This window comes from Anomalospiza imberbis, chromosome 7 (assembly GCF_031753505.1).
Source record: "Anomalospiza imberbis isolate Cuckoo-Finch-1a 21T00152 chromosome 7, ASM3175350v1, whole genome shotgun sequence".
Taxonomy (NCBI): Eukaryota; Metazoa; Chordata; class Aves; order Passeriformes; family Viduidae; genus Anomalospiza; species Anomalospiza imberbis.
Genome location: NC_089687.1, coordinates 33301208 through 33328499, shown reverse-complemented (window position 1 = coordinate 33328499; position 27292 = coordinate 33301208). Strand labels below are relative to the sequence as shown.

Here is a 27292-nt window from a genome sequence, read left to right as displayed (position 1 = left end):
TGGAAAGTCCTTCAGGGATCAGAATACTTTGTCACTAAGGGTAACTTTATATCAACCTCTTATACAGCTCCTATCTGATTGTTTCTTACAGAGGTCACAGCACTTAAATGCTTCTGACATACCTTCACAGTTCTACCAGGCCTCTAGCACTTGGCCCAAAATGGATTATAGCTATATTTATACCTTGTAGATATCAGTTCAAGTCAATTCATGGAAGAGTACAGCACTAATGAAACCATGAAGTTCAAAACATGAATTTACACTGGTAAATACAGCCAAGAAGTGCAAACAGCAATGAAAAAGCAGTGGCATCACTGGCACACAAATAGTGTTTTACTACAGAACAAACTGCCTAACTCCCCAGGCATCAGCTCTGACACACAGCTTACAACAAACAGAATCTTGGCAAGACTGATACTCAAGAAATGCATCCATACTCACATGGATTGGCTCCATCTGCCACTATTAACATCCGTAAGGAGCTCAGGCTGACATCTCTCTGATCCCTCTGAGCCAAAAGTGACCAGTGCATATCACGGGATTTTACTACTGCTACACGGGCTGCAAGTCAGAACAGTAATTATGCTGCATGTGCAGAGCAAAATAAAGACCAGTTATACAATTATGTAAGTATTCTTGTGTATTTATACACATTTATGAAACTACACACAAAATTTATGACACTACAAATGTAGAAAACAAATACAAATGCCAAATATTCAACTACTATAACACATGTATACTCGATGTCTCCAGATGGACTTGATCACAGAATTTGAATGTCTGCTATAAATTCAAATACTAAGAAACACAGTTTCTTTAAAGGTCTCTCAGAAGATGCCATCAGCATCACTCATCAGTGTCACTATGAGCACACAGAATACTGAAATGGGGTATTCAGTGTGATACAAAGACATTTTGCACAAACAATTTAATTTGTTTTAAATAACCCAAAAAGAGATGTGTGAATTAAGACAACCTTTAAGGTACCTTTGTATGAGCAGACTTTCTGTATCCAGGAAAGTGGATTAACCTTCATTAATGCATAGGGAATACTGATGACATGCATCCTGTTCATAACACTCTACAAGAAAGAGATTCAAAAATAAACTTCCAAGTGGCTTAAAAAATATAGAACACGTAACAATGCTTAAATAAACCCCCCCATCATCACAGTATAGCATAACTCTTACAGTTAACTGGTAGTGAAAACTATGTGCATACTCTGAAAAAATATGCTATACAAGTTATAGAAAAAGCAACAGTTTATTCTGAAAAATGTAAGTCCTGAAACAAAACCATTTGAGAGAAGTGATGAATTTATAGCCTCATTCTGATACCAGTACACTACCAATGAAAGAAGCAAATTCCTGCAGTTTTTTGCGTTTCTTGCAATACTCACCGTTAAGACTCCATGCCAAAGGCCAGCCTCTCTTTTGAAATCCAAGACATTTGTTAGTGTTTCAGCTGGAAGCAAAGGAAAAAAAAAAAACAGATTTAAAAAGCCTATTTATAAAAATACTTAAGAATTACAAATATTTGTTCAAGCAACTCTGAAACTTCCACGACTGCTAAGAAACCAAAGCTCTGTTGCCTACAACAAGCAGGCTGCTTAAGGTCCAAGTGGCTTGTTTTACTTATTGCAATCATTTTGAATTGTGATTACTAGACTAGACTAATACAAGGTATTTAACACCTTGATTCATTATAATACCCTTTCTATCTGCCGATGAACTATGCAGACTGAAAATTTAGACTTGAAGCAAAATTCTTCAGCTGAATTGAAAAAGTTAATCTGTGTTTGAAAGAATTAGATCCAGTAAGAAATACCACCATGGCTCTACTAGATTTTCTTGAATATTTTCTCTGAGGAATTTGAATATCTTATGTGATTAAAAAAAAATAGAATCAAAGATTTAAAATCAAGGTTCAACCTGATTTTTGAGGAATATTTTGTATTGATTAGGTAAAACTTGCTCATCATTGATGTAGGATGGATGCATGCAGGAAAATATTTGGTTAGATGGTAGCACAGATTAAGTCCATACAGATGGTCAAAACCAAGTGCAGTTCTTGGCTGTTCATTGGAAGAATGACTGCAAACAAGCAGATCTCTCACTGTATTCACATCCCTGGGGGGATGTTCTTTTGTGGGACATGATTGGGTAAGAGGAAGATCCCCTCCTTGATTACATTTTCACAGGTGGCTTAACACTCTTTCACACATCACACCCTTTATGAATGAGGAAGTTTGTTTTTCCCTTTGCAGTTGAAGCAACTACTCTGTATCTGAAGTTCTCTGGAGACAGACATGATTATGCAACATGAATTGTCTGAAAATGCACAGCTGTCAGTATAATTTTAAAGTTACACCTATCAAACTTACCTTCTGAATAACCACATGCCTGAGTCAGTGCATGACAGTGTGCCAGCATGGAGGCATGAGATACAGTAATGCCCACTGTGCTGCCCTCTTTACTTGTTTTGTACTGAGAAGAGAAAGTATATGCAAACATTAGATTAAGAGCAAAACCAAGAAAATTTACAGTAGTGAAGTGAAAATATATTACAAAAACAAACCCAGCTTTTTTAATTCCAAAACCTAGCATAAAAATATATTTATGTCCACAGAATACACTAATATGGTAAAAAAACATCTGTTTCTCTAGTCCAATTAAATTGTCCTGGGGATCCCAAAATGCTGATTATCCCCAGTCTTCAACCTGACTCCACACAGTCACTCAACTGACAGTCTGCCTGGCAGCCTTGGATGGAAACATTCTTGTTTCACAATTTAAAATATTACAGCTGTCTCTTTTACTATATCCAGAGTTTAGAGGAAGAAAACATCACATAAACTACGACAGAACAACCACAGAAGTTATCACATGACACTGCATCACCTCGATATAGGCAATCTCGGCGCTGGCATCCCGGACCTGGGGATGCCAGTCCTTGGCTGGTTTTGCCAGATGCTTCCCATCAATCACAAACCACATGAGACGAGGCCAGCCTTCAAAGAAAAATAAAAGCTACTGTCACCACAGTTCCAAACATCAGAGTTTTCCCCCCAGTATTCAGGGATAATGACAGGAGGCAAGCAAAAGCAAAATTCCCTGCCGGAGAGGAAGAAACAGCACAAAGCACTGCCATGACAATCAAGGCAGCTCTTTATGTGTAAGAACCATGCAAGCAAACCCAAAAGCTGAAGTTTGACAACAACCATGAATATACCTGCTTTTTATCCCATAAAAAATAAACCCACACCTTTGAACGTCACCACCTCGCCGGTCTGAGCTTTTGGGAGGCCTTTCTGACAGGCATCAGTGGTTAAAGCTAACGTGACTCCACAGCTGCCCAAAAGAAACCCAATCTGCTGACTGCCAGCATCCTGTAGAGAAACAAAGAAATAGTAAAATTACAAATAACAAAGCACTTGGACAGTTTGTTGTAATTTCTTCATGTTTAGAAAACATTAAGTCAATTTATATCACAGGAAAAAACAAAAGTCAATCCCATAAGACCTTTAAATGACTGAGAAAATTAAGTTTTTCTTACTGCCAGCTAAGATTTGCAGCAGATCTAGTAAGAAAAGCAGTGTCAGAAGAAATGGCTGTATATCCCTCTACAACCCAACAGGATGTTTATAAATTCTGCTAAAACAGAAAACTGGTTTGATGCTGTTTCTGAGTCCTGACACACTGAGGAGCAGAGCCTGTAGCTTTTTAGCTCTTCTCTAACAATCTCCAGGTGTGTAGGATTATACCTGTATTTCCAGGAACTATGGTATCTCTGCCTGCCTCATTACTCAGCATCAGAGCTGAAAAGACAGCCTCTCTCTGATAGACTCAGATAAATACTTCTGCACGTTTTTGAAAATAATGAATTAAAATAATTTCTACAATTACATACCCTAAAATACTTAAATTACTAGCTTAATATTACTTCTCCCTTTCCTTAACTGAATATTGAATACAATTCCAGGCACAGAATGTACACTGAACAGTCCACCTGATGCTTTCTGAAGAGCAGGCTCTGAAGGACCCCATGTAAGGACTGTAGGATTTAGACATACACACACACAGACAAACACTTCATTTATTTATCAAACCATAAAAATGTTGAATGTATCTGCCTACCTTTCTTGTCAGTGGAACTTCTATTGGGACAGGAATAAGTTCTGCCAGGAGACATCCATAAAATGCCACCATAAACATAACTGGATCACTATTAGGAAATACGAGAGCTACCTACAAAAATACAGTAAAATAGGATTTTTTTTTTGTCATTTGGCAGAGAGAGGGGCTGCTTTTTCATTTGTGGAACAAAATTTTCACAACAATGTCCAGGTTCATAGATAACCAGGCATAGAAATACTAAGTATTGAGACAACATATTATTATAAGTCACAGTAACGATTATTTCACAACATATTATTACAATATTTTATTACAAGGCTTTCTTCAGCTAAAGCTGTTCCTCACTATTTCATCCATAGGGACCACTTCCAACAGCAGCCTACCCGGTCTCCAGGCTTCAGCAGGGGCTCATTCTTAGTGGTTAGCTTGTTTAGCAGGGTATAGGCTAACTTCAAGCTTCGACTCCACAGCTTGCCTAAAGAATAAAAGAAGAAATTAAGAAGCAGAAACTAAAATTTTAACACTTAATTGGCAGATCTTAGTCCCTCACATATGCACTAAGCATGATGGTATCACGACAGTTGGCTGAGTCCAAGTACAATTTAGAACTTGGCTTCTTTTTGGTTTACCTCTTTCTTTTTTTTTTTTTTGAATTTTAAATGTAAAACTAAGCATGCTATTCTAAGCAACACTCAAAGCTCCACTGCAGAGTAATTAAATTATTGCAGCTGCTCAGCTATATTTCCTGCATCCTTCATCTGTGAGAATGCAAACAATAAAGTTCAAGATTCTAACATATTATACAAGGAAATGCTGCAGTGAGCTATCCTGAAGGACACAGTTATTTTCCCCAAAAATGTAATTTACTATAATACTTCTGGGTCATTAATACAGGCAAGTTTCACTTCCCACCATTAACACAATTCCCACCTGAGGTATGAGTCTTCTCTATAAGGCTGTGCAAGAAGACGTTAAAATGGAACGTCTCCTCTGGGAACCTGAAGAGTGCATTATTAGTCATCTGTTTCTACCTCTCAGTTTACACTAGGCTATTTTTAGTGCTCCTTTATGAAAAAACCCACGCAGTTCTAAGAGATTTACAAATAGCCACTTGGAAAGAACCAATATGTCTTGCAATAAACATTTTCTCTTCCTTAACTTCTTTAAAAACGCTGAATTCATATACAATGAATTTATAATTTACATTCCTACAGCAATCTCCAACCATGTGTTACAAGCAGAGGCAGCCCTTCTGAATTAAGGCAAGCAGTTGTTTCATGATGAACACCTAATTCCTCCTGGCAGCTGGCTCCAACACGTACCATAGGTCAGGGTATAGATGGCTTTCCCAGTGGTATCCAACGCCGTCAGACAAGGGGCTTTGGCCTGGGTGGTTCCCCAGCGCTGCAGGGCAGCCAGCAGTGAGGGGGGCCAGTTGGTCACAACCCCCAGGGGTTCCCCTTTTAGTACATTCACTTGGTTTCCTTCAGGCTTTGGTTGATTTGGGTCAGGCTGTTGCACTAAAACCAGAGCACAGCAAAAGGGAAACGTCAATCTGTACAATATGTGTAAGTTACACTTCACAGGATCTTCTATGAACCATTCACCTCCTCCTCACAGCTATCACTACTTCTCCTCTGCTTTCTGATGATGCTATGCTAATCATCTGTTGGCTTCCCAAAAAACAGTGACCATCACTTCAGAGTTGTGATTCCACATTATCAAAAGACCAGAATTTGAATCTTTAGCCCATCTCTCTCTACTTTGGAAAGCTGCTGTTTTCTGCTGCTTGCTCTCCATATCTATTTCAGTGAAAGCCACCGTAAGCCAGGAAGGGTTAGCAGAGACAACAGCTTCAGTGACATCTGGACACTGATTTTTGCTGCACTGGATTCTCAACAGGTGATGAAAAAATACACTATGCCAGGCTAACAATAGATTTTTAAAGAAAGGCCTTCTGTTAAAAACCTGCTCCAAGCTGCTCCAGAAAGTGAAGTATCTTGATCTTAGTTAGCAAAGCCCTGGTTGAAATTAGCAAACACTCAATGTAGACAACCAGCAAAATTAATGGTTCAAAGTGATGCTTTCCACAATTACATGCACCTCAATGGAAGCTCATCTGGAGCAAAAGACTAGAAAAACAAAAACATTGTATCTTACAAGTATCAAACCAATAGTAGGGGAACTCTAGTGGCAGCTGCTCAGAAATGTCACACTGAGTAAGAGGGTTGAGTTTAAGATTATGTTCTAGTTGTGATAACATAATGACCTTTCTTGCTCCACTGTATTAATTTCACCATAGCTTGTTTTCTATTCAGAAAAGAAACCAACATTTGCTAAGTATCAGTTCTGTCATGAACCACTTACACTAGGAGTAAAAAATGTATCTGAAAAAAAATTAACCTTCTAGCAGTTCTTCAAAATCATCCACAAAAAACTCCTTCAAAGGTGGGCGCTTCGGTCTTTTCAAAGTATTTAGCAGCTGCTGGATTTTAGAGGACACTCTGCTATTCACTGGGACACCTGGCAAATGGAAAAGATTTATTATTTATCATATCTTAACCAAAATACACTAAAACACACAACTTTCAGGTAGAAAAGTCATTCAGGATGAGTACCTTGTTTGGAAGAAAACAGCTTTAACTAGTATGACTTTCCACCATGGATTTATTTATTTTCAAACAGTGCTACTCCCTGGCTACCTGGCTGATGCAGATACCTCCTCACACTTTATTTTAGATTTTCAAACCACTGATCCCTTCATGAGATTTCAACTGAAACATGAACAATGTCCTGTTCTCCTGTTCTCTAGGTATTTGCTACACCTTAACACTCATTCCATTGGGAAAGCATCAGAATGCTTGGAAAAACTGAGTGAATCTTTCAATATTTTAGGGGGCTTGTAAAAATAATCACAACACAAAACATGTTAAATGCTGATTTTCATTTGTATATGTTAAATTAAATGTAAAGATATGTTTTTATATGTATCAAAATTTAAAGCTCTGAGGCAATATAAATTCAAGATGCATATGAAGATACATATACAAGGGGACACAGATGGAAAGGTAGGAGGTCTATAATGCAATCACCATCTGCAGTTTCCAGAATGCTGCTGCTGTAGCCTCTGGGCACTCCTCGCACGGATGCGACCTGCGGGCGCTCATGGTGCAGGTATTCCACCAGGCCAGTGGTCACATCAGGGGGGGCAGAGTGGTTCTCTGCAGAAATGCAAGACAGATACAGGAGCTCATCAGGCACCTTAAGAATCAACATAATTAAATCTGCTTCTTAATGAATGAGAGTATTTCACAAATCCTCACAGGGGATCGAGAACCTCCTAACAAACTGGAGGCACAAGCCTGCTTTGCTTGGAGCTGTGCCCCATTTCCTGGCTGTAGAGCAATGCTTAGGGAATGTCACAGAATCACAGAATGGTTCAGGTTGGAAGGGACCTCAAAGCTCATCTTGTCCTACCCCCTGCCATGGGCAGGGACACCTTCCACCAGACCAGCTTGTTCCAAGCCCCATCCAACCTGGACTTGAACACTTCCAGGGATGGGGCAGCCACAGCTTCTCTGGGCAACCTGCGTCAGCCAGGGCCTCACTACTCTCACAGGGAAGAATTTCTTCCTAATCTGAGTCTCTTTTCTTTTTAAATTTAAAACTATTTCCCCTTGTCGCATCACTAACTGCCCCTGTAACAAGTTGCTATCATCATTCCCCATTTCCTGGCTGTAGAGCAATGCTTAGGGAATGTCACAGAATCACAGAATAGTTCAGGTTGGAAGGGACCTCAAAGCTCATCTTGTCCTACCCCCTGCCATGGGCAGGGACACCTTCCACCAGACCAGCTTGCTCCAAGCCCCATCCAACCTGGACTTGAACACTTCCAGGGATGGGGCAGCCACAGCTTCTCTGAGCAACCTGCGTCAGCCAGGGCCTCACTACTCTCACAGGGAAGAATTTCTTCCTAATCTGAGTCTCTTTTCTTTTTAAATTTAAAACTATTTCCCCTTGTCGCATCACTAACTGCCCCTGTAACAAGTTGCTATCATCATTCCAAAAATGTAGAATGGTTATAGAATGGTTTTGAATGGAATGGGTTAGGAAATGACAGTATTTCTGAGAAGCGTTTAAACAACAGACAAGAAGAATAGGAGGACTGAAATATTCAGAATCCTGATAAGTAAAAATAGGAATGCAGCAGGGAAGAGCTGGAGAAAACCCTGCTGCCCAGGGCTAGAGCTGCCTCTGCACACACAGTCCTTGGAGGACCTCAGCATGTCACAAATCTTGCCAGAAAAACTGCAGGCAGAGTGAGATCTGGGCAGTGCTCTGAAATACATACATAATCCCCCACTCTGAGGCAGTGATCAGCCCCAAGATAGCAAGTGCTTATTGCACTGGTCCCACATTTCCAGAGGGCTTGATACACAAGCCACAAGTCCAGCTCTAAGCAGGACTTAGATCACCAAGAGAAGAAATTAAACCCATTCCCATCCTTTCCAATGGACCTCACTGAAATGCCAACGTTTGCATTGCAGAGACTAAATTCCTTTCATATGGGTGAGGTACACAAAGGAGAAAGTGTTACTTCATCTGTCAGAAAAATGCTCTGGATTCAGGAACCACAAAGATGACAACTGTGTAAAGCTGACCTGTGTAACCACTGCCCACAGAGAGCCCATGTATACACCTGCCTCATATATATGCTCTCACTCTGTTCTATATTTTTGAAGCTGCTTTTTGGTTGGTTTGTTTTGTTGTTTTTTTTTCCCTCCCTGGCATTCCCAAAGTACCAAACCATAGGCTTCCTGCAGCATACAACCTGGCCACAGAGACAAGTGTACCTGGCTCCCACTTCCCACCTGACAAACCCTGCAGGGACTAGCAACGTCTCACTATGTATGAAGAAGGAATATGTTCAATTTTCAGGATTTGTGCTCAGATAAAAACCACACTAGCTTAATTAATCATTTGAGCATTTTATTAATAAATGCCCATGAGACCCCATGCTATTTGTTTGTATCATCCAGAAATACCATGGCACAGCAGGGTAAGATAAGTGGTGAGGAGTTTAAAAAAAAAAGTGTGAGGAGACTTATGACTTCAAGAAGAAAGGTTAATTGGATTCAAACTGAAGGACCTTTCCATTAGTGATGACAAGACAGAGATAAATACAACAGACTAGTGTCCAAAGGAAGAACAAATGGGATATGACAGAGAATTAAAAGCCATGATGATCTGTATTTCCAGCTGCTCTAAGAGCTAAGGTGGGAAATACCCCACAGTCGATACGGTGATCTTGAAAAAAAACCAGGACATACTGCCAGCCTTATTAATTTAAAAAAAAAATATTACACAAAAGAAAAAAAAAAAGCCCCCCAACATACAGGGTTGTCCTTGCTGGTATTAAGTGAAAGACAAATATATGAAAAATAATGCACATTTCTATCTGACTCCACTAATCACTGTAACCTTGCACTTCCAACAGTGCAGTTTACTGCCTGGGAACTTAGTTCGAGCTCACCATTAAAAATGCAGGCTGGAGAAGATGAGCTGTAAGGGAACAAGCTGCTAAATTTAAATTCTCCAACATCTCAAAACTCTGAACAGCTATTCAGTACATATCCAAAACACAGAATATTTCAGTAGGGCATGGCAATTAAGATATGTAAGATGCCTTTCGGATTGCTGATATCAGCACACTATCTGAAAAATAAATAAACTCATCTTCTATGCTCTAGGACAAATCAAAGCCCCTTTTAGAAAGTATGTGAGTATTTATCAAGACTCATAAAAGTTTGCAGTGTAAGAACTGAGTACGTTTTCATATTCTTGTGAGCTAGGAAAAGTACATGCCGACAGGAAAAAATGTCCCAACTGAACTGATATTGGCCATGCATGAATGTTACCAAGCTAGGAATGAAAACTGATAGAACATGGCAAGCATGGTAAAAATGAGGAAGATCATTCTTATGTGAAAATGCATCTGTTTTTTTTTTTTTTTTGGTCAAAGGCACTGGAAATTTTATCTTTATAAATCTTTTTAATACATCAGCTTGTAACAATCCCTGAGCTTCCTTCCTTCTAGATACTATAATTATCTCCCACTAATGGAATTTCAAACTTGCATACAGCCCAACATTCAGCTGCTTAAATGCTGGACTCTGAACTTTTTAGTAAGGCCTTGATTTTGCATAAAAGGTATTGATTTTGTATGTTGTTGATTAAATAGTCCTGATAGACAGGTCTATCTGGCCTGGGGCATGAGACATAACAAGATGCTGTCCTACATTTTGGGTATCTTGCAAGTTTTTACAGCTATATTAAGAATTTTATCAATCCCAGTTAAGCTTGAAAGGTTAGCCATAACTGACTTTGTAATTTAAAGGAGTTAAACGTGATTTCTACTAATCCATAATATTAAATCCAGAATGGCTCAAAGTGAAGAGGTGACTGACTACCTCTTTCTTACATTACCTTCTTTCTTAACAAGGACAAACAAAATTGCAAATTTCTCATTATTAATAAGCTTGGAAATGGGAATATGAAAAATTAGGTTTCTTTAAAGGTTTTGTACAGACAACAAAAATTTTCCCTAATGATTAGTACCTCTGTTTTCAAAACCTTCCCAAAGATTCTGTGTGTTTGTCTGTTTTTTGGGTGCTTACCAACAGAATCATATCTGAAATACACAATCTGACATTTTTTAGGGTAAATACATGCAGATTGCAAAACATGCACTAAACAGGATTCCTTTGAAATTGTGCTTTGGAATCCACTAAAACCGAACCTTAGTTTCTTGGTAAAGCAAGCATTTTACCAAGAAGAATGCAAGTTCAGATCTCATGAGCAACTGGCTGGGGTTAAATACATATACATCATACCTACCTGGTCTGTGAATTGCACATTTTAAGGCCATTCACAGGTATCTCCTGGTGAAGACCTGTGTGTTTAGCCCTGCTTTGGGATTTGTAATCTGATTTCATTCCAACCACACCGGCAGGTTTACTGACCTATCTGCGTGTGTGCCATGAGATCTGCAAGCACAGTGGCAGCAGTGGTGGCAGGAGCTGTATTGGAAGCAGCAGCAGGTTTCCCTCCAGGATGAGATGAGGTGGAGGATGCAGAGGATGAGGTGGAGGAGCCCTGAATGACCCGGTTAAGCCAGGGCTCTACGTTGGAATGGCTCTGGAACGGAGTGGAGCTGATCCGCCCTTGCCGCCGCAACGAGCCCTCATCTTCTGATGCTGACGATGTGTCTGTGGTCAAAATAATGATGACAGGCCTGTAATGGGGGAATGGGAATGACCCAGCACCAGGAACACGGCGTTCGGCTGTGCTCCGCGTGCTCCGCGCAGCTTTCTCGCGCGCTACGCGTGAGGGGCGCAGACTGAAGGAATGGGACATTCACGCACACAAATCCCTCTCGCTGCCGTTTTTTGGGTTAAGACAACAACTTCTACACATCAGGGCCAGAACACACTTGGAGCAAAGTTTCAATTATCTCCAACGTTTGGAATGACATGAGAGTTAAAAAAGGCTTCTAGCTACAGCAGACGATCAGTGAGCATCTCATCCTGTCCCTATTCCACCGAAAAAATATTTCTGTTCTGAAAAGGTAAATTTTATCTCATTACACCTGAATAAAGCCTTTTTTCCTTTTTTGTTGTTTTTTATTTCCTTTTTCACTCTTTTTGAGGGGAAGGGAATTCGTCACTTTCCGATTCTTCTGACAAATTGTTTTGGGAACTAATTCCTAAAAAAGCCATGGTGCTCTGAAGGTCAATGAAAGAGTAATTACAAAGCATGTATTTTAACCACATAAACTGATATTAATAAGTAATACACAGAAATGCTTAGTAAAGCATATTTTCATTCTAGATGTATATTTGTTGTTGTTAGAAGTCTGACAAAGGGCTCCTAATTTAATTACCATCCAGTTACTTACAACTTTCCAGATGTTCCCCTTTGGAATCTTTCCTTAGTTATTGTCCATCCAAGAAAAAATAAAAAGGTCATTCTAAATATCAAGAAAATACATCCCTTGTGATTTTGAGAGAAAACCAGAAAGTCTTATTACAGAAAAAAATCTTGCCCTCATAAAGAAATTGCTGAATTTTAATGACTTGATCTGTTACATGCTTTATATAAAGTAGGGTGTCTATACTATAGGTAGGTGTTACTATACTCTAAGAGTCCCAGACATGGAAATCTGGGGTTGGCTGCACCAGGAATTCTGCAACCTTAATTTTGGCTATTTTCTTAATCCTCAGGACACATAATTGTTCATCTACATACAATTCCATGTACATTTCTTGCATCAACATTAAAAAAGCTACTCCTCATCTTGGGCAACGCAATTCTGTTACCAGCTCTTTAATTTTCTGATTTTCAAGAATATGTGCATTTCCAATAACTTCAGACTAATTTCTCTTAGGAGTCTAAAATCATAAAAACAAAAAAAAACGTTTCATAGGAATCCCATTATCGTGATGGCATTTTCAAAGTTAAAATTGTAGATATCTCATTATTTGACCTCCCTCATCAAACACGACAATTTTGAATGAAAACACCCAAATAACAGATCTCTGAGAAGATTCAGCTGTGGTGCATCCCCGTTCCTGGGTCCATGTCTCATGTGATACTTCCAGTCTGCTGCCACATTTGGAGTTTTTGGCAGCTGATTCCATTTGCTCCTGGAGAGAAGCCAAACCTGTCCCATATTGCTTGAAACTTTCCCTTTCTTTTAGACAGAAAGCAAAAATAAATAATCCCAGGAATATGGAACAAAATGGGATTATGAACAGCCAGGAATTGAAAAAAAAACCCAAACCGAACCACCATGTCTGCCATTTCTAATCACTTCAGAGGAAGAAACAGAACTACAGAAAAAGCAGGTTTCTCACAGAATACACACTCTGATAATATCCCCTTACCCAGACTCAAGACAAACGTAATCTGTGTACAAAAATGGAGGATCCACAGTAAAAGCATTCTAATATCAAAACATAAATACACCATGAAGTAGCAAGGCCACCCCAGCAGTAGCCCTGTGGCAGTGGCAGGGGTTAATCCATGGATCCTGGTGTGTGGTGACAGAACAGTGACAGAATACTGTGTGCTTGGCTTCCAGCTCTTCCTGGCTGGGAGCTGTCCCAAGACAGACACAGAAGCCACCCCTCTTTGAGCCAGACTTGCATGAAGGCTCAGCTCCAGTTCTGATCACAGGAAATTCGTGTGGGAAGGATCAGAGACTCAGTAGGACAAAACCAGAAGTACGTTAAAATTTTTGGAAGGATGACTGATAAAAGTAGTTCCTTTACTGCCAGGCAGGAGTTGGATTTCAATTTAACACTGTGCTGAGAAGCACAGATTCACAGAATGGTTTTGAGTGGGAAGGGACCCTAAAGTTCCTCTTGTTCCACCCCCTGCCATGGGCACAGGCACCTTCCACTATCCCAGGTTGCTCCAAGCCCCATCCAACCTGGCCCTGGACACTCCCAGGGATGGGGCAACCACAGTTTCTCTGGGCCAGTGCCTCACAATCCTCAGTGTAAAGAAGATGAATCTGATGCTTCCTTCCTGGTACCTGATGGTAGTTGTTTGTAACAAAGTTTCCGTTACTAATACCAAAGCATGTTTTAATTGCATTAATTCCTGCCAACACAAGGACTTAAGGCAGTGGGTGAATGGCTCAGGATTAGATGCTCAGCACCACTCGAGTTTTTGCAACTTCTTGCTGAGGTAACTTTGCAAATAAAGCAGACCCATAAAAAGACAATTATTTTTATGATTTGATATACCTGAAGAAAGTACATAGAATATTTTTGAATGTCCTGGTTCCCCATGATACAGAACTCATGCAGTGGCCCATTCTCTTATAGAAATAAGGGGATCTCATAACACCTTTTCTTAGAAAGAGTTTGACAGATTCTAGAGGCACTGAACTCTTCACAGAATATCCTGAGTTGGAAGGGAATCACGAGGAATTCTGAGTCCAACTCCAGGCCCTGCACAGGAGCACCCCAACAATGACACCACGTGCCCGGGAGTGTTGTTCAAACAATTCATGAACTCCAGCAGGCTTTTGGCCATGACCATGTCCCTGTTGTGGTCACACCACCAGCTTTCAGCTCCTATTATTTAAGGTGCTACTGCACCCTGCTCAATCCCAGTGTGAGCATGCTTGGCTTCTTTGCTGACCACCTGCACAGGCATGTTAGAAGATGACTCTCCAGCAGCACAAACACACAAAAACATGCAGATCCCATGGCCTCATCTTGCTCTGTACACACATGTACAGTATGGAGTGCAGGCTCAGGGGCATGGCCAGGCACGTGTTCCATTTACACACCACCAGCCCTTTTGATCCTATCTCCTGCTGTTTTCCCTACACTTGTTCCTCCCTCAGTCTGCCCCTTTGCCTGTCTGCACCTCCTCACCTTAACATCCCATAACAAGACTCATGCAGTTCTGAAATACTCTTGCCCTGCACCCCACACTGTGTCCCTCACCCCTCTGTGTGCTCCCCCCAGTTCAGAAAGTTCTGAAATACTCTTGCCCTGCACCCCACACTGTGTCCCTCACCCCTCTGTGTGCTCCCCCCAGTCCAGAAAGTGCTCTGCTGCTGACTGGTCTTGATGGGCTTCACACCTGACCAGGAGGGCTGAGGCTATCCAGGGACAGGCCTGGACAGGGTGACCCTTCTCAGAGTCCTGAACTTTCCTTCCTGCCTGTTGCTGCTCACAGTGCCCCTCTGGGCTTGTGCAGAAAGGGCTGGTGGCTCCTGGGACAGGCTGCCTCACCTGCCATGCTTCACGCTCTCTGCAGGTGAGCAGGGCAGCTTTTATCACACAACCTAACATTGTTTCTATAGCATCTCAGCTTCTTTTTAATAGCTGCTCAGAAAAAAAAAAAGATACTTTAATAAAAATACTTAGCATATATTCTAGGTAAAAACGTTAAGGGTCAAGAGAGACCATATATAAGAACACAGAGGATTCCTGTTTATTAACTAATGAAATAATTGGAGAATCCACAAAAATAATATACTTATGTGTGGGACTAGCAAACTAAAGTGGAATTCTCTTTAAATGGGAAGAACAGAAAGAAGAAATACAGCTCAGAAAACATACCTGAACTCTTCTTAACCCCCTTCTCTAAGGGGGTTAAGAACTAGAAATGACAGAGAAAGGCAGTAGAAGTCAGTGTGCTTCTGCTCCTGGACCACATTACAAAAGACACGTGCACATTCTCAAAATAAAACATCTTAGGAAATCCTTCTTCTTCATATACAAGACACTGGCCTCAAACCACTTGGCTTGCTAGCACAACATATATGACTTTCTTAACCTTCAGAAAATTCATTGTGAGACAACAGAAGATTACCTTTCCCCCCTAAAAATTAAAAGGCGTTCTGCCATAATCAATCTGAACAATTATAATGTATGACTTTCTGACTGTTTCAATCTGCTCACCACTGAATAGCTGAAACCATCTGATGAGTGCTCTGCAATTAATGCAGCAACTTAATGCTCTGGTATTTTCTTCAGCTTTTAAAAGAAAAATCTTCTGCAGTGTGAAATGAGGTATTTTCAGCTCTGACATGCTTGCCTAGATTATTTCCTCTGAGTGAGATATGATGTAAGAGAACATATTTAATGCATAAAGGGTACCTGCTCACTCTGTGACTGCTTTCATGTGCACTTTCAGCAGCCATGCTATCTCTAGATGAGACACTAAAAGCCATGAGGAAAAACATCACAGCATAAATCCAGCCAAGACCTGATTATTGGGAAATACAGCCATGATACGGATCTCCAATGCAACCTACTAACAACTTTGGGCAGGAACACCTTCTGCTATCCCAGGCTGCCCTGCTGGGATGGGATACCACAGTTTCTCTGGGCAGCTCTGTTAATTCTCTGTGCTCACTCAACACGTACCTGGAGGGGTGTATGTCTCTACTGAAGAGTGCACCAGGACAGAGCGTCTCTTCGAGGGCATGGGCATCTTCCTCTCTTTATATTTTGCAAGTGCTGCTTGTACTGCTTCAGTGTGCACATCTAGATAGAAAACAAACAAACAAAAAGGTTAGAATTTCAGTTAGTCAGGAAGACTGAATCAACACCACTGCCTCCAGCTCCAATCCAGTGCAGAAGCAATGGTTTCCAAAGCTAAGGGAGAATAAGCAGGGGCAAGTTGATATATTTTCCTCACAAAATCAGCCTGAAAATGCTCTGTGAGAAGCATTTTGAAATCCTCCCTGAAATAAACACTGCAGTTACAGAGTACCCAGTATGTTAGTTTTAAACTGTCAGTTATTTTCATCTGGGGGGGGGGGGGGGAATTTTCAATGCAGATTCTGTAAATTTGCAACAGCATTTGACTCTTCATCCTCAAAATCCAGGAAGGGAAAAGAAGTTCATGCATACTTGAAGTTCTCACAAAACAATACAAGTAATAAAAAAACCAGAAAAAAGAGACTAATGGACTTAATGATTTTAGAAGTATTTTCCAACTCTAATAAAATTCTGTGATTCTATATGAAGAATCAGGGAAAGACACACAGAGTTTTCACTTTCCTGAAAGCAAAAATTACCCTAAGAGGCTCAAGGGCTGTATTTTAACTTTTCTAATTTTTAAGCCAAAACTGAGATTAAAGAGGAATTCAGTGTTCAATCAAGACCTCACTGCAGATAAAATTTAATGTATTCCAGTGATTTTTCAGCAGCTTTTTCTCTTTGACATCTACATTCCAATGGTGTCAAAAGCTAAAACTTATGCAGGAAGAAAATTCATGAGAAGTGAACAGATGTTGAGGAGGAATGAGGCAGACCAAAAACAGACTTTGACTTACCAGCTAAGACTCAAACTCATGAAAAGCACAATACAACATGTACACACTTAAGCATAGTTCCAATGGGCTTGTTGCAATTTAGGAATGGCATTCTCCAGTGTATTATTTCCTCTAAAAACACTTCAAGACAAGCACTGCTCACTCTCTTCCCCCTCTCCTTCCTCTCTGTGGTAGGATGGAGAGGAGAATTACTTGGAAGCACAAAAGGCAAAGATCATGGGTTGAGGTAAGAACAATTTACTGAAAACAGCAATGAGGTATGAAAATGAACAGTAACAGCAAGACTAATGACAGAGGGTACAAGAAAAGAATTGCTATTGCTGAGTGTGGCTGTCAATAGACAGAACCCAAACCAGGACAGAGCGCAGGAGTGAGTACCTGATTCTGCACTGGGCTGACCACATTTCTTCTACATGGAAACTGTTGTACAAGGTTTTCAGAAATTAACTATTCAATTTGAAAGACAACACATATTCTTTCCATAAGTATCCATCTATTCTTTTGCTAAGATGCATATATGTAACAGGCAGACAAATTTGAAGGCATGAAATTACTTGTCGGTATGTGTGTACGACAGACATATACAATTTACACATAAAATACAATGTAACATAATTGTACATAGAATTTTGTACATATAATAGACAATGAAACTCTCTCCCCCTACAAGGATTTACCTTGGTGATGACTACAGTATGAGTGTTTTACAATATTTTTTTTTTTAATTTTTAATTTAAAAAGTACCATTTCTGTACTAGCCCTGATCCCCCTTTGGTCATGCTGAGTCCTAAGGAACATGCCCTTCAGTCTGGTCAAATGGATTCTACAAAATCACCAGAATTCCTGAGCATACGGTCCCAGACACCAACCAGTTCTTCACAGCAATAATGTCACTTCTCAGTCTGCAGCTCCCTGCAGATAATCTGTTCAGAGCAGTATTTAAAATATGTATACATGCAAATATGCTATCCCACCTGTGTGTTCCTACAAGACTCAGGAATGCACTAAGTAGATGCTTATCTCAAAGAAGAACTTTTTGTGCAAGCAACATGGGAGGTTCAAAGATGATGCTGTTATGAGAAGAAAATACTAAGAAGGAAAAAGGAAAAAAAAAACAAAACCAAACCAAAACAAAACTGTAAAACCTCTACCCTTTAATACAATCTTTTTTTGTTCTGGGCCCCCTGACAGATTTTTGCTGCTGTCCTTCACACCAAGGACTTAATAACAGATGTTTTATAAATTAAAAATTCCCCTTTACTTATGTCTGCCTGCTCCTTCTCCATTCCCACATCTAGGCTTTTTGTCAAGTCTTGGTTTCTCCTGATCCTTAGTTTTAGCTTAAACTATCCACTAATGAAGTTTATTCCCATAGATACCCAGAAGCAAACCTTTTGGCTGTTTTTGCAGTCTTAAAAGTAGGGGCAAAATGTCCATTCTGCAGGACACATTTCCTTGGCAGAACTTTCAGCCAAAACCAAGCTGCAATGTTTCTAGAATGAGATAGTAACTGTGAGATGCAGTCACTTCCACCATGCCTACATCTACATAAATTTGAAAGACATTTTTGCTACATGAACATCTCATAGGAAGCAGGGGAACATAAATTGTTCTCTAGAAAAGGTCTTCCAAAGAGCAAAATAACACACAGCATTTGTAGTCTGCATATAAATACATTAAGCTATTCAATAATGTGGCAGATAAAAAAAATGAAAGCATTCTTACACAGTTGTGCATTTTGGGAATGGAAAGGCCTAGATGGAGGCATGGGCGTGCTGGGGCTTTTTAACAAAGCAGAGCAGGGCAGGTCACAACGTCACACAGATTTGTGGGAGCAAGCATGGGAACTACTTTTTATTCCATTTCCAGAGGGCAAAATCACTACCACCTCATCCTCTAGTCCTAACTCCCACCCCACAACCTGAAACAGACTAGATTAACAGATAAAAATTCAACCAGGAGACAGTCAGGATGAATTTTTATTCTGTTCCGTGTTTTATTTTTACAGCGCCAATTTAACTCATCATTCCCTCTATACTCATTAAAATCTATTCCTGGCTTGAAATCTTTCCTGTAATATCTTGTCCTTGGACATCAGCTGAGTAGGAACATGCTCTCTCATCTAAATCAATGAAGTAATCGCTTTCACTTCCCTGGAACACTTTGTTCCTATTCCACTTTTGCTTTGAGAGCTTTTCTACATGATTTCAATAAAAGAAGTAAAAGGATGAAATTATTTTAAAGAAGCAGAACACTCAGGGTATAAAAATTGATTAATTAGTATAAATTAAATTTTAACTGGATATTGGAATTGCAAAAAGAAGCTCTCTACCACTGTCAGTTACTTAAATTCTTCAAAATTTACTGTGAAAGTGATTCACCATGTAAGAACTGTGGAATTCAGTTTTCTTCAGGGAATTAATCACTCATAATCAGACCAAATGTGTCACATTTTTGAGAACAGGGATCACAAATGCTCAACAGTGATCACTGGAAGTGATGAACAGCAAGCCCAGCATTTCATTAACACAAAGAATATATGTACCAAAGTGAGGGGAAAAAACCCATATGCTGCCATCCAAAAAGCAGAAGAAAAAGTCTTGGAGAAGTATTTCTAAGCTTCTGCACTTTATTAAGCTGCAAGCAACCATCAACAATTAATAACTTATTATAAACCTTTTCTCCTTCTGCTGCAGTAAACCACATAATCTTCTCTCCCATTCCTTGTACCTATTCTCATTTTCTTTCTTTCCACATGTCCTTAAAAAAGGATTAGGGAGGAAAACTAAAATAGTTTGTGGACTATAAATCACCTACACTCTTACAGCTCCTAAACTGTTAAGCTATTAGAAGAGCATTTTTCTTTCCTATTTGTAACCTCTGCTCATTTATCAGCCTCTGATTCTTGTCCCTGCCTCAGGCACAGAAGGAAGAATTTCTACAGTTGTTTGAAGAAAAAAAATGACATTTATAGGCTCACCAGTGTCCCTATTGCTCAAGGATTTCAAAATACCAACAGACAAATCAATAAGCACTATCTAAGTGGGATGAGGAAAGGACCTGGAAAAAGGTAAAATCCACAGGTTGAGATATTAATGATAATAATCTGAAGTAAATTAAAATGCAATAATAATGATGATGATCATAATAAAAAAATAATAGACTTAGAACAAGAATAATAAAATATCAGCATTATTCTCATTGTAAATCCAAAAGACAGTACTGTACCAGCTATTAAAAAGAAAATTAACACTATTCCAGCTGAAGCCTGGACAGCAGGCTTGTATTTATCCATAATATTCACTGTTGAAATTTTTTGGATAATATTTACTGTGTGAAGGCAAATATCTGGGGATGATAAAAACATACAGTTGATTTAAATACACACCTCTTCTGTGAAACAATCTTTAAAAGTGCTTACAGAGAGTAAATAACAGATTAATTGTATAAAAAGAGAAAACTGTTTCACTTCCTTGCTTATTTTAAGTAATTTATGTTGATGGTTCTAAAGTACCTATAATTGCTCCAGAAAGAGATCCTGTTCTAGGAAAAGCTGCATTCTCCCCTCATCAACTACTCTTGAAAAAGACATAGGAGAACTGAGGAGATTTGAAGAAAGGAAAACAAGAAGACTGGAAGGAAAGAAAAAAGAAGAAGCAACACAACACACCCTGCCTTCCCCATAACAGTCTAAAGGATAAGTCAGGTGTGAGATTGAGGAAGGAGGCTGAAGCTGGTTATCCCTCACAACAGTCAACGTGTGTCAGCACATAGGGAAGTCAAAAAAGGCAACAATATCTCTTTGCTGAGATAAAGAATCTTCAGTAAATCTGAAGATTTTTTTTAACTACAGAGGAAAAAGGAGAATAGATATTGACAGTTAAAAGCCATATCTACATTTCCTTGCAAAGACCTAAATAAGTTTAACCTAAACCAAGTCAAACAAAACTGTCACTATTTGGTTGTGATATCATCTCAGCACATTAAGCCATGTAATATATCACTAATGGGAGAAAGAAATCCAATTATGTGTGTTGTAACTAAGAACTTTGCAAATTTCCAAGAAAAGAACTTGTTCTAGACAGAAATATTTAATGAAAAATTAGTTTGGGGAGCTGTGATAGGAAACCACATGAAGGACTTGGCAGTCCCCACCAAGGACTACCTCCCAAGGATTTCCTGCTCTAGCGGTGCTCTTCTTGCATATTTTATTTGTTAGTTTACCAATAGCACATCTGACTCTAATTATTTTCTAAAATATAATTTCCTGTAACATATTTCTATAATTTAATAATTATTTTAAAATATTTTTAAACATGTCACTTAGCTATGCAATGTTCCCTGGCATTCAGAAGTTTCTTCTCTGTGCAGCTGAATACAGGCATCTTTCCCAGGAGTCTGCATATATCCACAGAATATTTAAGAAGTCTCATTCATCAGTCAGCCCTAAGGAATGTACAAGGCACATCTGCTCCAACTCTGGAGCAAGGTTTTCCACATCAGCAGGGCAAAGAGGACACAATAACCACTCTGCCCAAGCAGAGGCAAGACAAGGTGACCCAAGACCAGCCTCCTGTTCATGATGTGCAGTGCCTGCCACCACTTGCACCTCTCATCCTCAAACCCAAGATGTGGAATTACCCTGCACAACAAACAGAAAAATATCCAGCTAGATGTCCAAAAGTATTTAGGAGAGAAAAGCTTCCAAACACCTGTTTTTCCTCACTATTGTGACAAGGAATTTCACAGGGAAATGGTGCACTTCAACCACCTGAAAAGTAACAATGGGAACAGGATGCAATGAGGATATCAATATTTTCACACAATTTCCAAAACAGGTTTGTCACTGTGGTGTCCATTTAAATGAAGTAGAATATCCATTGTGATATTTCCCTTTTTTGTGCACTTGCTTTAAACCGGGAAATATTAGAAAGAAAGCTACAACAAATATATAACCTTGCTTTAACAAAATAACCCAAACAAGTAAGCAAAAAAATCCCCCAAATTCACACACTCTAGTCTTCAAAATTTTTAAGTCACTGTTATAGAGACTGGAAACCTAATTTTGTTTGCTCAGTAAATATGAAAAACACGTTAAGCATAGTAAAATTCACAACAAGAAACACATCAGAAGACAGGTCTACAGTCTCCTTCCCTTCTTGCATTTCCTCCAGGCTGGATTCAACCAGAACCACTCATGTATCAAAACAAAAAGATTCTTGAAAGACATTCATTATCTCTTCCCTTCTTCCAAAGCACTTCCAGCTTTCTGTGCAGGTACCCTTTTACAGGTATACTTTTCCTCTCAGGACATGTGATGCCTCAGCTGTATCTCTGTCCCTTACCAGATCGGAAGCGCTCGTCCCTCGAGTTGGTGGATCGGGACTTCTGCTGTTTTGATACCCCAGCAGTGGCTTGGGAAGAGCCTGGGACTCTGTTCTCTGCTTGCAGGGACGGATCCACACCTGAAACACAGTTTATTTTAGTACAAAATCAGCTTTGCAAATATAATATCTGCTCCCCATGTCTACACTGTTTCACTACCCTCAACACTTACTCACAAGTTCAACTGGTGTAAGACAGTACCTTTAAAAAGGGCTCATCTTCTACCTGCATTTTAATCCAATTTAATCTATACCCATTTAACAGAGCAACACTCACAAGATTCATATTTCACAAAAATGCTGCAATTCTCTAGTAAGACCTTTGCAGATATTAATGCAGAATTACTGTCAGCTTCAGCTGTGTAAAAGCTCCTGCTGTAATCTAGGTTGTCTGGGTGCTTCATGTACTCCTGACACAATGACAGACCTTCCCAGCCCCACACAAGGTAACAAAAATAAGAGGAACAGAACCATTTTCTACTTGTTTGCTCTGCACCTTATTAGAACAGGGCTCTGGATAACCCCAAGCAGTTGCTTACATTTAGGCTGGCTAATATTCAGGAAGATGAATCTCAATTTTACCCTGTAGCACAAAAGGAATAAAAAAAGCAAAGGGACAGACAGTAACCATTAAATATCCACTATCCTTTCCCCATCCCCAAAATGAGGTGACTACCTGTTGGCTTTTGATCCATCAAGGACTATATAAATTTGGAATAGAAACTTCCATTTGCAATTTTATTATACAACCACACTTCAAAATGTAATGTAAAAATTCCAATGCAGCTGGAAGTTTTTTTTTGCACAATCCTAACATAAATTTAGCTTAGTGCTGTGTTTTACAATGAACTTTCCTCAGCCATGTAAGAACTGCTGCATCAAGGTCACTGTATTTATTCAGCACTTGTAGCACACAGGGCTGAATATTCATTTCACTCCTTCCTTCCCTTGAAGAGCTTCTGCTTTCCTACCTGCCCCAAAGTCTTTTGAAAACAACACATTTTGGAAACAAACTATTTTGAATACCACATTTTCAAACTGCAAATATTTACCAAAAGCAGCTCTCACTGAACAGAAGACATCATTCCAGAGGAATCTGGGTTGGTTCCTTTGCAAGGCAAGATCTTACTTTAATAAGTAGGAAAAGGTTCCTTACTCTCTCATGGGGTTTCTGTTCCCTTTGTTACAAAGTGAGTATCAGGAAAGAAACTGGCAACTATTAACAAATCTAGGAATTATAAGACATTTTTATGAAGGCGTTTCAGTAAGATACAGTCTTTACATTAGGAGTGTAATTGGATTAAATATCCTGTTTCTACCTCAACTGATGAAAAAGAACTTTCAAATACTCTATTTAAATGTAATATCCTCAGGGAAAGAGTTTTATCATCTTCAAGACAAAGTAAATTACTATATACCAGCTTTCTTGGGTACCTGTCAAGACCTTTGGATGAATGCAATCCATAATCCCTTTCCCAACCCCTTAGCAGCTAACAGTGAATACCTCTGGATATTGAAGAGGCAACCTTGAGCTAGATATGGGTTCAGGGTGTGGGTGTGGTAAAAATGAGCTTAAATAATAAAAAAACAAAGGAACATTTAATAATTCACACAGATCTAAGTTTTAAGAAATTAGTCCCACTCCAGAGATGAGCTCCTTTCTTTTATAGTTTGTAATAAAGAACATATTCTCACCTAATCTTCCCTGTTTTCCAAAAGTAAAGCTTTTTAAAAAGATGACAAAATATCTAACATCAACTGCACTCCCCAATGGGAAATATGGAGGCAGCCCAGCAAAGAAACCAAAGTGTCCTCAGTGGAGCAGAACAGAATGTGTGTTTACCAATATAGAGACCTAACACTCCTTGAAACACTTAAGCAGAATTCTGTTTGTAAGAGAAAAACAAATGTAGTCTGCCAACTGAATTGATTCAACAGATCTGATAAGTGGTGAAAACACTGCAGAATTCTATTCCACATTTCACTTGAACACAAGTTTTCCATAACCACAGGTCAACACTCCAGGGGGATTTGGTGATCTGGAAACAATAAACAACAGCTTTAGATTCTGTTAGAAAGATCGAGGCAAGTCATCTCCTTAAGCCTGAGCCAAGCAAATAGCCAAGGCAAAGGGATAACATGATAACTATGATGGTACAAAGGAGAACAGGCAGCAGGACTGGGAGCCTCCCTCAACTAAGACTACTTAAGAAATTCTCAGAAAACATCATATCCACATCATTTTTGTGTAATTTTGTAAAAAGAGACCTTGGGTGAAAGAAACAGCAAAAGAAAACCAGAACTTTTTTTTGTGTGTGCCATTTCTTTTTCTCCAGAAGGACTGTTAGTGGTAAGCAGAAAAAGAGATTCATGCTCTTCCCAATTCCTTACTCTTCCAATTTGCAGTCTTGTAGTAACTACAGAGCCATGAAATCAGGACTTTCAAGAGCCCCTTTTCCATTCTGTGTTCCCCTGTGGGAGGAAAATAATCTGGAAAATGAGCTGACTGGTATAACCCATCAACAGATGACAACCTGCATTGCATGCAGGATGTCCTGAGTCATGTGCAACCCGAGCACTGCTCTTTGGCCACACCAACACGGGGGGCAGGAGAAGCAGGGAAGAAGTGACCACACATAACAACAGGAGTCCATGATCAACTCCAACACCACAACACTCTCTTCCTCTCAAGACTAAGATCAGATTTTGTGAATCAGAGTTATTGTGATGAAGTTTGTATCAGTGAATCTCAAAAGTTCCTTTTAAATTAGGATGAGGCATGAAATCCTTGGCACTGTTAGAAACCATAACTCAGTTTCTTCGGATTAAGTCTCCCTTCTTGCTTTCTCAAAGTAGGTTTCATATCACAGTGCAAAAATACCAACAATGAATCTGAAAAATGTCATTTTTTGGTAAAAATAGTAAGATAGTGCATCTGACTCCTAGGCTACATAACCAAAATGCTGTTCCACAAGCCTGGTGAGCTTACTGGTTTATTATACTACTGTGCAAATCACTACCTTAGCCTTCAGCAAAAGCAGATGGGTAATTAGGAGAAGTTTCCCCACTCACACCGTTACAGAAAAGACATATACTAAAGGCACTTGATCCACTAACGCTGCATTCTCTCCATTTTTAACTTGCTCAAAGCTAGCAAGAATGAAGTCACCTTAAAATGGATGCTTGTTCCAACTAACTGAACAATTTGCTTCTACAGGATGAAATTAAAAATAATATTTGAATTATTCCTGTATTTGTCCATCCACAAGCACTGGAGAATCAAGACTAATACTGGCATTTCAAGCAATTTTCATTTATACAATCAAAAACATTTTTAGTGTAAGAGCAGGGAAGAGCTGACAGGACAAGCAAGATTCTCTGCTGGCATCCGTGGGGAGGATGTGCAGGATAAAGACATTAGGTGGGTAGAGATCAAATTTTGAAAACATAATGTGTTAGAGAGCTCTGTACAGAGGAGAGGGGAAGAGGGAGGCCAAAGAGGAAACTCCAGACTCTTTGTACATTATCAAATCTTTCTGCAGCTATTGAACTGGGTCTGAAAATAAGAAAGGAACAAACTACAGTAGCCAGGTTCAAAGTGCAAAAAGAAAGGAAAAGGTATGACAAGGCAGAAAATCCAGAAAGTGGAGGTCTGTCTCTGGGGCAGTTATTGAGTACCCAGTCCTCACTCAAGTTCAATGTTACCATCCTTTACTGTCATATCCCATCTAAGAGCATATTAACTGCTATACACAGATTTTTTATCTTCAAGATCCAGTTTTGGAAGTGTTCATACCTTCCAGATTAGAGGGACTGAACAAGGGTTTACACACTGTAATTTATTTCCCAGAATAAGGTATTAGAAATTCAAGAGATTAGAAATAATAATGATAACAAAAGGCATCATACACATGCATTATGTTTGACAACCTTCCATTATTCTGTTAACATTTTCCTCTACTCAAGGAAGTAAATTCCAGCTCATAAGCTTCCACTTGAAGCTTATGAAACCATTTTAAGGGCATGAACACTTTACATTCAAGGAAGCATGAAACAGTAGCAAAGAACACAAAAGCATAGAAGACACTTGTTATAAATTCAGTGAAACCAAACACAAGCCAGGATTTGGATCCAATTCAGACAATCTAACCACCTCAATGAAAATACCACAAGTAAGAGACATACTTAGACATTATGACAGACTGGGAAGCAGAACACCCACAGGGCAATAGCTAGAACTTTAATTTCTTAAAATAATAGTCCATTTTAAGCAACAGTTCAGGAGCACTCCTAATGTAAAAGGATGTGCACTGAACTGAAAAGGCACAAGAATAGCAATCTCTTGATATTTTGAGAAACTGAGAAATGAAGCTATAAACTGCTTTTTCAACTAGCCTATGTGAACACATTACATTTTCACATACCTCATTTAAACCAAGTACACCGAGATCCAACCAAATTAGCCAATTAAAATTTGGAGATCCCTTGATCATAGGCATTATACCCATCGTATAAAGTGGGAGTTTTAACTTCATAGCACCAAGAAAGGTACTTATATATTTTTCCCTTAAATTATAAGAAATTATAAAGCTTTTGTAGACTCCCAAGACACCAGAGTAAGTTGCACGTTCCCTAGAAATGGAACTACAGGTACAAAGTGCTATAGGGGTATGTAAAACTCATCCCACTCTGATTGAATGAGAGGCTGGTATGTGGGTACTTCTTACCCACAAAGATGTAAAAACAAAAATCACAGTTACACAGAATCACAGAGCAACCCAGGTTGGAGGGACCTTGAAGATCACCTGGTGCAGCCAGGAACAGAACACATATGTATTCCTGGTAGCAGCAGAAACATTTTTCAGAGACATAAACCCATGAAAATGTAAGAAAAATAGAAG

The 27292-nt window shown here is 39.3% G+C and overlaps 1 protein-coding gene across 5 annotated transcripts in view; it reads right to left on the bottom strand.

The window, feature by feature from the left end:
* Positions 1 to 27292, bottom strand: part of DIP2A (disco interacting protein 2 homolog A) — a 79841-nt gene that overhangs the window by 24223 nt on the left and 28326 nt on the right. For 4 of the 5 annotated variants that reach the window (XR_011000991.1, XM_068196426.1, XM_068196428.1 and 1 more), the window contains exons 3-16: positions 22353 to 22472; positions 16094 to 16213; positions 11162 to 11407; positions 7232 to 7360; positions 6543 to 6662; positions 5462 to 5659; positions 4523 to 4614; positions 4140 to 4250; positions 3268 to 3391; positions 2904 to 3013; positions 2387 to 2489; positions 1403 to 1467; positions 991 to 1084; positions 442 to 561 (exon numbers count right to left, since the gene is read on the bottom strand). Coding sequence is in view for 4 of the 5 variants with exons in the window: in XM_068196426.1 (XP_068052527.1) it covers positions 442 to 561; positions 991 to 1084; positions 1403 to 1467; positions 2387 to 2489; positions 2904 to 3013; positions 3268 to 3391; positions 4140 to 4250; positions 4523 to 4614; positions 5462 to 5659; positions 6543 to 6662; positions 7232 to 7360; positions 11162 to 11407; positions 16094 to 16213; positions 22353 to 22472 (1752 nt within the window). In the remaining variant the exon portion in view is untranslated. The remainder of the gene's footprint in view (positions 1 to 441; positions 562 to 990; positions 1085 to 1402; positions 1468 to 2386; positions 2490 to 2903; positions 3014 to 3267; positions 3392 to 4139; positions 4251 to 4522; positions 4615 to 5461; positions 5660 to 6542; positions 6663 to 7231; positions 7361 to 11161; positions 11408 to 16093; positions 16214 to 22352; positions 22473 to 27292) is intronic. The other variant, XM_068196429.1, reaches the window with a different exon arrangement.